Here is an 11613-nt window from a genome sequence, read left to right on the forward strand (position 1 = left end):
CAATTGAAACTTCACTCTTTTTTTTTTTCTTTTTTTTTTTTTCTTCTCTTTGGCTCGAGTCACAATGCACACTCTGCCTCCAGTGCCGATGGCACTCGTCAACCAGGCGCAAGGCATGGTGCAAAACATTGGCCCGCAGCTGTCCAAGATCACTGCTGCCGCCAAGTCGCTCTTCACCAACAAATACGAGGACTTGCGCAACCTGCTCGAGGGCAACAACCAGAAGGAGAAGCTCGACGCGATGCGCAAAATCATTTCCGTTAGTCTCTCTCCGTCTCTCTCTCTCCCAACAAAGCCCCCCATCATTGGCATCATCATCGTCCATCTCGCTTGGCTTGTTCCATTGTCGGCTGCAGCAGCGAGTCGTGGCTTGCATTGAAATGCACCAGTCACAAGCACTTTTTTTTTTTTCAATCGATCTCAACTTTTTTTTTTTTTTTCGTCGTTCTTGTGCTGTCCTTTTGCTTCTGACGTGTGCTGGACGAGTACCGGACTGCTGGGCGGATGTTGGATGCTCATGTTGATGATGCGTTGAACAAGGTGGATTCGCCACCATGGACGAACGGCTTTCAGTTTCCTGGCCTTTCGAGCGACCGTTCCGTCATGCGACCTGACCAACCTCACTCATTCACTCGCATCATCACTCACATCTCACTCCACTCACGCTCATTGTGCCATCTTGTTCGCCACACTTGGTCTGCACTGTCGGATAGAACGTCGCGAAAGGCCACGACATGTCCGATCTCTTCCCGTCCGTCGTCAAGAATGTCGTCAACACTTCAGTCGAAATCAAAAAGCTCGTCTACGTCTACCTCGTGCGCTATGCCGAGCAAAACCAAGACCTGGCACTGCTGTCCATCAACACGTTCCAGAAGGACTTGAAGGTGAGTGCGGAAGCGGACACGGCGGACGAGACGCTCAAAGATCTTTGTTGCTTTCACTTTGGTTGTTCGTCTCACATCCCTATGCTTCCCGCACACCCCGCAGGACTCCAACCAACTCATTCGCGCGTCGGCTCTCCGTGTCATGTCCAGCATCCGCGTGGAGGTGATTGTGCCCCTGTTGATGCTCGCCATCCAGCAGGTCGTGACAGACATGTCTGGCTATGTTCGAAAGCATGCCGCCTACGCCATCCCGAAGCTGTACGCACTGGACAACGACCAGAAGGATCAGCTGATTGACGTCATCAAGAAGTTGCTCCAGGACAGCTCGACCCTGGTGCTCGGCTCGGCTGTGATGGCCTTTGAAGAAGTCTGCCCCGAACGCCTCGACCTCATCCACCCTCACTACAAGAAGCTTTGCACGCTGCTTGTTGATATTGACGAGTGGGGCCAGGTCGCCGTCCTCACCATGCTCACACGGTACGCTCGCACCCAATTCCTCGATCCCAACGCGTACGAGACCGAGGTCGCCGCGCTCGAGCAGCAGCAGCTTCAGGCCCAGCACGCCGCCGGCATTGTGACCCAGCACCGCGTCGGATTGTCCGTGACCCACCAAGCAGCCGCCCCGGCTGGCACTGTGCCGCTCTCCAAGAGCAGCACTCGCAACTTTTACTCGGACGACGACGAGTCGGACGAGGACGAAGCCGCAAAGAGCAAGAAGGGCAAGGGCAAGGGCAAGAAGAGTGCCAACGACGACGACGACGAGGAGGACGACGATGACGAAGCGGAGGGCGCTGCCAAGAAGGATTCCGCCGCCCTGCCCCTCCCCGCCAAGAAGCACTACACGATGGACCCAGACCACCGCTTGCTGTTGCGCTCGGCCCAACCACTATTGCAGAGCCGCAACTCTGCCTGCGTGATGGCTGTCGCCTTGCTCTTTTACTACCTCGCGCCTTCCGCCGAGGCTGCCATTGTCGGCAAGTCGCTCGTGCGGCTGCTGCGCTCGCATCGCGAGATCCAGTACGTGGCCCTCTCGAGCTGCGCCACCATGTCCGCCGTCAAGCCAAACATGTTCGAGTCCTTCCTCAAGACCTTCTTTGTGCGCGCGACCGACCCCACCTTTATTCGCTTGCTCAAGCTCGACATTCTGTGCAACATTGCCAACGAGGGCAACATTGGCATGATTTTGCGCGAGTTCCAAACCTACGTCAAGAGCAGCGACAAGGCGTTCGTGACGGCCTCGATCCAGGCCATCGGCCGATGCGCCTCGTGCATTCCTGACGTGACCGACCAGTGCCTCACCGGACTGATGGCGCTCGTGCAAAACCGCAACGAGGACGTCGTGGCCGAGTCGGTCGTTGTTCTCAAAAAGCTGCTCCAGCTCAACCCCACCCAGTACAAGAGCTACATTGTCTCGTTGGCGCGCGTTATCGACAAGGTCTCTGTGCCGATGGCTCGCGCGTCCATCCTTTGGCTGATTGGCGAGTACTCGGAGCACGTCCCCAAGATTGCTCCCGACGTGCTTCGACGACTGGCCCAGACCTTCACCCAGGAGGAGACGATCGTCAAGCTCCAAATCATCACCTTGGCCGCCAAGCTCTTCCTCGTCAACGAAAAGCAGACACGATTGCTCTTCCAGTACGTCCTCAGCCTCGCCAGCTACGACATGAACTATGACATTCGAGACCGTGCTCGCCTGTTTGAGCACTATGTCGTCTCCTTCCGAAAGAACCCACCAGCAGAAGGCACCATCAAGAGCAAGAGCAAGGAAGTGCTTCTCAGCGCCAAGCCTGCTCCGACGCTTGTTCCGAACAAGGATGGTAAGTTTTTGAGAGGGGGGGGGAGAGCGAGAGTTTTTTTTGCATTTTTTGCATTTTTTTTTTTGCTTGTTGCTTGCTCGAGTCCTAACTGGTAGTAATGTTGTTGAAATTTAGAACGCACTCGCTTCCACATTGGCTCGCTCTCGCACTTGACACACCAACAAGTCGCAGGCTACACGGACTTGCCCAAGTTCCCCGAAGTGGCACCCGATCCATCTGTTCGCGAAGTTATTGTAAGACTTTTCTCCAGAACCTGCTGCGACACACGGTCTTTGTTTTGTGTCCCAGCTCATAGATGGCTTTTGCTCGCCGATTTGTATCTCTGATCTTGACGTAGGCCGCGCCTGCGTGGAACGCCAAGAAGCCCGACACCAAGAAGAAGACACATGAAGTCATCAAGAAGGCCAAGGCCGACAGCTTCTACTCTGACTCGGAAGAGGAGGACGACGACTCTGACGAAGAGGAGTCTGAGGATGAAGATGACTTTGAGAGCATTGAAGGGTCTGACTCTGAGGGCCAGGACAGCGCCAACGATTCCGACGAAGACAGCGACGAGGACGAAGAATCGGACGAAGACGACGATGATGACGACGACGACGACGAGGACGAAGAATCGGAAGAGGAGTCGGAAGAAGAATCAGAATCGGAAGAAGAGGAATCCGAATCGGAGGAAGAGTCGGACGAAGAGCCCGCACCGAAAGCGAAGGCGTCCAAGCAGCAACCCGCTGCCGTTGCCACTCCGCCTGCCAAGAAGGCATCCGCTGCCAAGAGCAACGCTGGTCCTTCTCTGCTCGACCTGTCGGATGATTGTGAGTCATTTTCTCGGCCTCTTGCTCTTGCTTGCTTTGTTTGTGTTTCTGTTCGATGCAATCTGACTTTGAAAAACCGTTCTCCCATGTTCTTGTGTGCAGTTGCGGCTTCGCCATTGCCAACTGCCTCGCCGTTCCTGCTGCACGGCGCCCCACTCGCGGCGTACGCACCGGCCGCATCGACGCCTGCTGCGGCAGTCTCGGCCACGAGCTCTTCGTTCGCGCCCGTGTATCTCTATGCCCCTCCCACATCCAAGCACACCTTGCTGAATAAGGTCACCGGCAAGGGCCTGTTTGTCGAGTATCGCTTCACGCGCCGCGCCAGCGTTTATTCGCAAACCATGACTGGCATCCAGCTGCTCTTTGAGAACACCTCTGGCGCCGCCATCAAGGGCATTTCGTGCGCATCCAAGGTTTGTGCTTGGCGTGAGCTGTCGTTGAGAGAGAGGACGAGAACGCGCCTGGAGCGGATGGTTTTCTGACAGTCTCGAGGTTTTTTTTTTTGGTTTTTTTTTCTGGTGGTTTGGATGTTTCTTCCGCAGAGTGTCGATGGTGCGGTCGAGATTGCACCGTTCGCTGAAATCGCTGAATTGGGCGCTCATGCCACTTCGGAGGCAGTGATTGGCATCAATTTCAACGACAAGAGCCAGAGCGTCAAGTTCGAGCTTCGGTAAGCAACGATTGGTGCGCGCGCGCGCTGACGATGGTGACGGCCAAGCTCACTCGCCCCCCCCCCCCATCTTTGCGTCCTTGTTCAGAGCTGGCGAGGACACGTTCAAGGTGTCCATCGAGCCTGCTGTCGGTGAAGTGTTGACCGCCATCCAACCCACCCTGAAGGAGTTTGATGCGATTCAAAGTGAGTGTCCGATTGTCTCGGGTTGAATTTTTTTATCTTTATTCGCCCTCTCGTTGTCACACGGTCGAACTGACCCCCCGTTGGTGCTTTGTGTGCTGCAGACGAACTCGGCGGCATGAACGAGTCTGTGACCAAGTTCTCCGTGGAAGACCCGTCCGCCGCGCTGGCCAAGCTCGAGTCGACCGTGGTCGAGGCTGTGAATGTTGCCCGCATTTTGGGCCCTGGTGGTGCGGAGGGCGACCTCGAGGACGGCCACTTCCGCTTCGCCGCCCGCACTCAAGCCTCCAGCACACCTGTCTTGCTCACCATCAAGCTGGATCCCTCCAGTGGTGTCGGCAAGGTGTCTATCAACACTGAGAAGATTGTGGTCGGCTCCATGCTTGTGAAGGAGCTCAAGGCTGCATTGTCAGAGCTGTGATTTTGCATTTCTTTTTTTCATATCTTTTTGTTCTTTCTTTTTTTTGCCCATTCTGTGAATTTTTCCGGGTTTCGTTCGTGTATGCCCTTGTGCAAATGTTGTCTTTTTTTTTTAAAAAAAAAAAAATGAACAAGGATTGAAACAGAGATTGTTGCAACACTTGATGGAGTTGAGTGGGTGGAGCGTTTTGTTGCGGAGCATTTTTTGGAGTTTGTTTGTTGGTATCGTTTTGTTTTGACCCCAAAAAAGACAGCTCGGCAACGGTCGGCAACTTCCCCAACAAGTATCGAGCACACACCGAACTTACAGCAAAGTGACTAGCCGGATTCGCCATGTATGCTCATCTCCAAATGATGGATGCGAGCGACACCCCCTGTGGTCGAATCGCGGGTTGTGGCTGAAGCGTTTCCACACCCGTCACCCTTTCTCCTCTCCTCCCTGCGTCCTTTCCCCCCCCCCCCCAACTGGAGCACCCCTCGCTCTGTGTCACTACTCTCTGTCTCTGTCTCTCTCTCTCTGCTAGTGTGTCTGCGCAGCCATCTTCCTCGCAATCCACTTTTCCATTGAACACTCGATGACTGGTTTGTGTGTCAAACTTTCCAAACCGACGCTCGGCTTCTCGCTTTTCCCGCCCTTTCACAGCCAAACCATTTTAAAAAACCCGAACTTTTATCGTTCATTCCAGTCTTTCTTTGCGTTCGCTATTCTCGCTGTCTCTCTGTTGTATCGCTTTTAGCTGTGGGCTGGCTTGGTTGGCGTCGCTGGTTGGTGTGTGTCATATCGAGCAAAAAGAGTCGGACTTGAAACCATTCTGAAACAGTCGCTCTTCTCCCACATTCTCTTCGTGTCGCTCCTTCCTTGTCGCTCGACGGCGTTGCGCATTCGACAAGCCCCATTTTGAAAAATATCGTTTCTTGGCACGACAACAACAACAAAAACAACAACAACTGTCGTCCTGCTCTTGAACTTCCGAAGCAAGACACCCTTCGTCATCGTTTCACAGCTTGTTCGCTCCTCGAGCACAACGCAGCAACCACAACGCAACAACGCATCTTGTTTTTAAAACAACAACAACAACAACAACAACAACAAAAACAAATCAATAAAAAAATTCATCATCGACGATGGCAGCGATTGCAGTAGTGACAAAGCCGAGCAGCAGCAGCCACAACCGCAACGGCGAAACGGGCGGCGTCGTGCTGCACCCGCACGAGCACCCGCTCTCGCACTACCACGGAATGCATCTCCATGGGTCTGCACAACTCGAGGCACAGGCGCAGGCGCATACGCAGTCGTCCGACAGCAAGAACGACTGCCTGCTGAGCCAGCTTCTTACGTCGGCTGCCCGATCGTCGGCAACGTCGCTCCTTTTGGCAGCCGCCACCACAACCGCAGCCGCCGCCACAACAGCCGCCACAGCAGCCTCGCTCTCGCTGGCATTCGACCCAGACACTGCCGCCGACCTCCTGTGCACTGCTGCACGCCATGGCGACATTGCCAAGCTCAAGTGGGGCCTCACGCAGCAGGTCCCGCAGATTGCATTCGCAGTCGCATTAGCGGGCAGCGGCGCTGGGACACCAGCACAAGCATCACAACAGCCAACAGCGCCAGTCACCCACTTTATTCATTTTGGCGTCGCATCTGCGTCGGTCTCGCCGTCCATCGCAGGCGCGGGGGACGTCGTCACAACGCTGCTTGCGCGAATGCTGCTGGTCGCCGCGAACAGCGGACAGCTCGCCATTGTCCAGTTCCTGCTCTCAGTCGCCAAGACGCTCGGCTGTGACATTGCCAACGACGCACCACCGAGTGCCACCCAAGTCACGTCTACTGCATGCAGCAGCTCGGCAGGGTCGCGATCGGCGCTCTACCTGGCCTGCGCCGGTGGACACAAGCAGGTCGTGGCCGAGTTGCTGAGCGCAGGTGCCAAACCAAACACTGCTGCCTCGACAAGCCAGCGCTGGACACCCCTGCATGTGTGTGCGTTCGAAGGGCGCCTCGCTTGCGCAGAGCTGCTGCTCGCACACCCCGACACTCTTGTCGACGCGACAGATAAATCCGGCTGGACACCGCTGCACTGGGCTGCCTTCCTCAACCAGCAGTCCCTCGCCGCGCTGCTTCTCGCCCACAAGGCCTCTCCTGCCGCTGTGAACGCCGATGGCGATACTCCGTTGCACAAGACCGCTACGCATGCCTCTACTGCCATCTCATCGCTTCTGCTGGCGCGTGGCGCATCCCTCGATGTTTACAACAACCAGGGACTCGTGCCCCTGCACATTGCCGCACGTGCCGGCCGCGCTCTGCAAATTGCCCTGTTCTGCAAGCACGGGCTCAATCCCGATGCTCGAGTCCGGCTCTGAACAACAAACAAACAAAAAAAAGTCCAGCAACAAGCACAACAACCCCAACACATCCAGCGATTTTCGATTTTCGGTTTACTACAGTACTTTTTAGATTGCGATTGTAACTTCTCTGCGCTCTGTACATACTTTGCCACTTCTCCCTTTCTGTACATGTATCTCTCCCTCTCTCTTTTTGGATAAATCGACTTGTAACCTAAGGCTCAGTCCATTTTTGATCCGTTTTCAAGTCTTGCTTGATTCTCAAACAGTCCACCCAATCCGGCTGACACTCAACCCTTATTCTCCTTGCAATCCTCCACTCCTGCGATCGAGAGAGTGGGAACGCTGAGCGGGATGCCCGTTTCCGCTGCAGGGTCTGTCGTCTCAGATTCAGACACGCCTCTCGCACGCTCTCGGCGAGGCTCGTCCACCAGCCTCAGTGGCATCGCCAATACCAGCAGCAATAACATCAACAGCACAAGTAGTAGCATTCATGGTAGTAATAGTAGTAGCAGTGGCAGTAGCGATACTAGCAGCAATCGCAACAATCGGAATAGCAGTAACAATGCAAACCGCTCATCGTCGTCGCTGGGCGGGCTTGGCAACCTGATCACTGCCGCAGCGCCGCCATTCCTCTGGATGGGCCAACGCAGCAGAGCCACGCCAGTGATTGAGCCAAGCGCAGCTGCAGCACTCGGCCGACCGACCTCAGCGTCATCGTCGTCGTCGTCGTCGTCGTCGCCCTCTTCCTCTCCTACTGGTGCTTCAACTGCGACGACCGAACCCACCAGTCCCGCCAACGCCGAGTCAGCCCAATCCCACCAGCCGCGGCGGCAATCAGACAGTGCTCCAGTGCCAGCTGCAGTGCACCAGGTCCCGAGCACGAGCACGGGCGGGAGGGTCACTGCCAAGTCGTCCTTCCGCATGCTCCACTCGCGCGTGCAGCAGGAACAGAGCGCGCTGGCCGTCGCGGCGGTCGTGGCTGCCGTCCCTGGTGCTGTCGAGTTCCGACCGACGTTTGCTGCTGGATCGGCTGCCGGCGAGAGGCCTGCCACTCGGATGAGCCAATCTACCGACCTGCCCGAAGAAGGTCTTACGTCCGTCAAGACAACCACTTCGACTCCTTCATCGGATGCGTCGTGCACTAGCACTGGCGACAGTGGATTTGCACGCGACGCAGCGCTTGGGCTGACCAGTGAGACATTCGATATTGTCACGCACAACATTGAGAGCGCCGACACGCGCCAGGGCCTCGAGCATAGCGACGAACTGGTCGAGATTATGAACGAGTTTGGCGTCGGGTTTGACCAGGCGCGTCTCATCTTTATGCGCCGCCGAATGATTGAGAACAACATTGATCCAGACACGGGCCTGCCGCTGGACGCAAAGGCGGTGAGCTTTGGACCCAAGCCTCCATCGCAACCGGTGATTGCTGCGCACTCACAGCAACCACTGCCGCGCCTTCTGACTGCGGCTCAGCCCGGCTCGACCGAGCCTGCTACATCATCGCAAGCGTCGTTGGCAACCAGCAGCACTGCTGCTGCTGCCTCGCGAAAGCGCCTGTCTCATCGCATCTCCAACCGCGCGAGCAAAGTTCTGCACCTTGCCGCCGCGGCTGTCGCGGCAGCCACCTCCACCAAGCCGGGTGCGCTTGACGATCTCACCAGCCAGCACTATCAACAGCAGTCACACATTTCGTCAGCCATGTCGGACGCTGTTACCCGCACAACCGTGGACGACCGGCGTCGGCATTCGGCCTTCTCGACGCAGTACGGCGTTTCAGACTACCCAGTACCCACCGATCCCGGCCGACCTCGACCGCCTATTCGCGAGCAAATTGCGCTGCTTGTCGACATGGGTTTCGCTCCCAATCACGCCGCTGTAGCGCTCCTGAAGGCCCATCGCAATGTGTCGATCGCTGCATTCATGCTGGCACAAGAAGAAACGGTCAAGACTTCGCAACACCAAGACTGGAGCTCGTCCGCGTCTCACGCTTCGCACGGCAAGCGAATCCATGCCCCACGGCTTGGCTGGCTCAAGGACAAGCTTATGGGCGGCGTTCACCCTGCGCTCAGCCACGTTGCTGTGCAGCCGCTGCCATACTCGAACGCCCCTCGCGGCGGGTCCGAGGGCGAGCCCCAGAGCACCTCCGCTCGCCTGTCTCGAGGGCGGCTTGGATCGCAGGGTTTTGCTCAACCGGACACGACGGGCACAGCGGGCCTGAATCCGCTTGCATCGGTCCACTCTCAACCAGACGACATCTTTGCGGATGTCTTCAACCCTCGCGCCCACTCTACCGCGCTGCCGTTGTCTGCTTCCACCCGGTCTGACCTCGCTCGACTCCACGCCCAAGCGGCTCACACTGTTTCCAACCCCTCCTCCTCCTCCTCTTCCACCGCGTTGGTCACATCCCTGTCGTCACCAGCAAGTCGTCCGACGCTTGGTTTGCGCAAGCCGAGCGCCATGGATGACGCATTCATGTTGCCAGCTCACTCGCCAGCGGCAGCCATGGCATCCCCGTTGGCGCGCAGCGGAAAGCCGCTGCACTTGCACTTGTCGGGTGCGCAAGATCTCGCTGGAGACCTCCATGGCACTCCGACCAAATCCACTCCGACAACGCTTGTGCGATCGTTGAGCGCCCTCGATCTTGCCGACCTTGCGACGTTGGCAACCCAGCCCCTGAATCCGTTCGACGACCTATTTTCAAGTACCAGCTTGGATCTGCCGACCGTCGACCCGCGGCAAGAGACCTCGGACGACGAGGACGAAGACATCACGGTTGCGGCAACGTTGCCGTCCCTGGTCGCTGCCCCCTCCAAGACAACGGGAAAGCGCGAGCAGCTTGTCGTCTCCTTTGCGCCTGGATCAACTCCGTCCAAACTAGCAGCGATGCCTGCGTCACCTCGTGGACTTCCGCCCCACATGACGCACAAGCGATCCTTGTCCAGCCCGCACAATGCCATCCCGCCGGCGCAGCCCTTGTTCGACGCCCCTCCTCAAACGACGGCCCCGGCATCGCCACCCCACTCACCTTCTCGAAAGTTTCATGTTATCGCTGCAAAGCCACACCCGATTAGTTAGCGGCATCAGCAATCCGTTTGTGGCATCTTGAAATTGGCGTTCGATTGATTTTTTTGTCCAGTTTTTTTGTTTTCATTTTCAATGTAACAACAGTTTTTTTTTCTTTCTGACCCACATTTGTCCATCGCCAAGCATCCAACTAAATGGGTATTTTTCCCCAAGAGCATTGGGTGACGAGGGACAGTTCCTATAAGCTGCCAATGAATTGCTTTGTTGACATTCTTGCCGCAACACCGACACATCCAACCAACAGTCAACAATCAACTAGCAAGAGAGCGATAGAACGCATTGTGGTGCTTTTCAAGATCGAATAATAGTTGCCGCAGCTGCTCTGGAGTGAGTTCGTCACTGGCTTGCATGGCATTCATTTTGGCGAGCCATTCCCGGAGATTCACCTTGCCTTCCCAGTCGGCAGAGAGCGACGGGAGCTTGTTCATGCTTCCGAGAAGGTCATTCAACTGCGGATGCAGCTCGTCCACGGCAGACATTTGCAGCTTGATGGAATCCATCAGTGTGATGAACGATTGGACCGTTTCGGCGACGTGGACGGCAGCGTTGCGAGCAGAGGTCGATTCGCCAGTGCCGCCGTGCTCCACAGTGGCTGGCACGCCGATTTGCAACCTTTGGTACGCCGCCGGGCAGCTGAGCTTGTAATCGCCCATAAACTTTTCAATCGACGGCACTTGGTCTTTCAGCATGCTTTTCGCCGTTCGGAACTGCGCGATGAGCTTTTCGCACGCCGGTGTATATCTGCAGTCAATGACCGGCGTAGTAGTTTGATGCATTGAGTGGGTGAGCGTTTTGTTGGCGAGTGCTTCTTGGAAAAGCATCAAAAAGCAACGCCCTTACTCGCTGGGTGAGATTGAGTCTCTGACATAGGCCTTTTCGAGGTAGTTTAGCGTCTGTTTTTGATGAAGAGTCCAAAGTACCGGATGCGCCCCAGTGAGTGAGTGAGGCGATGGACGAGCCGCACGTCATCCTCCTCATAGAACGAAGCTCTCGTCCTCTCTGTCTGTCTGTCTCTGTCTACGCCAACCGCTCATTCAAAGCGAAAACATGCATACCTGAATGATGGCGAACAGGTCTGCCATGTTGTCGTAGAGCTCGCGCTCCTTGGCTGTCGTGTACAGCTTGACTTCCTGAGTACAAGTACAAGACAGCATTTTGCATTAGATTCCCCGAGACTTCTGAGGCGCCATTGAATGAACAAGCAGTGAAGAGCAAACAAACCTGCATGAGCTCGGGTTGGACTTGCGCGTTCGACTGCTGAATGGCTGCAATGGCCGCCGACGCAGAGCCCTGCAGACCAGTAATGGACGACATTTCAAAAGCAAAAAAAAGACTGAGGATTTGTCTGAGATTGTCTGAGAATGTGTCTGAGCGCTCAATGTGTTCTCATCAACTACAGC

At 56.1% G+C, this 11613-nt stretch overlaps 4 protein-coding genes across 4 annotated transcripts; 3 read left to right on the forward strand and 1 right to left on the reverse strand.

The window, feature by feature from the left end:
• The first annotated feature begins 32 nt into the window (after positions 1 to 32).
• CAOG_02424 (AP-3 complex beta3B subunit) lies at positions 33 to 4919 on the forward strand. The gene is made up of 9 exons (XM_004349124.2): positions 33 to 259; positions 714 to 884; positions 988 to 2701; positions 2816 to 2934; positions 3039 to 3510; positions 3613 to 3923; positions 4053 to 4180; positions 4269 to 4366; positions 4468 to 4919. Exons 1-9 carry the CDS (start codon positions 65 to 67, stop codon positions 4782 to 4784), a joined length of 3525 nt encoding a protein of 1174 aa, XP_004349174.1. The 5' UTR covers positions 33 to 64; the 3' UTR covers positions 4785 to 4919.
• Positions 4920 to 5480: 561 nt separating this feature from the next.
• On the forward strand, positions 5481 to 7342 carry CAOG_08604 (hypothetical protein). The gene has a single exon (XM_011271902.1). The coding sequence runs from the start codon at positions 5909 to 5911 to the stop codon at positions 7139 to 7141; it is 1233 nt and encodes a 410-aa protein (XP_011270204.1). The 5' UTR covers positions 5481 to 5908; the 3' UTR covers positions 7142 to 7342.
• CAOG_08605 (hypothetical protein) lies at positions 7332 to 10311 on the forward strand. The gene has a single exon (XM_011271903.1). It carries the CDS (start codon positions 7478 to 7480, stop codon positions 10202 to 10204), a length of 2727 nt encoding a protein of 908 aa, XP_011270205.1. The 5' UTR covers positions 7332 to 7477; the 3' UTR covers positions 10205 to 10311.
• CAOG_02427 (vacuolar protein sorting-associated protein 28) lies at positions 10262 to 11533 on the reverse strand. Its single transcript, XM_004349127.2, has 4 exons — positions 11435 to 11533; positions 11269 to 11343; positions 11054 to 11106; positions 10262 to 10954 (listed from the first exon to the last, which is right to left on the reverse strand). Exons 1-4 carry the CDS (start codon positions 11525 to 11527, stop codon positions 10465 to 10467), a joined length of 711 nt encoding a protein of 236 aa, XP_004349177.1. The 5' UTR covers positions 11528 to 11533; the 3' UTR covers positions 10262 to 10464.
• Positions 11534 to 11613: the final 80 nt, after the last annotated feature.

Source organism: Capsaspora owczarzaki (assembly GCF_000151315.2).
Source record: "Capsaspora owczarzaki ATCC 30864 unplaced genomic scaffold supercont2.3, whole genome shotgun sequence".
Classification (NCBI taxonomy): Eukaryota; class Filasterea; order Ministeriida; family Capsasporidae; genus Capsaspora; species Capsaspora owczarzaki.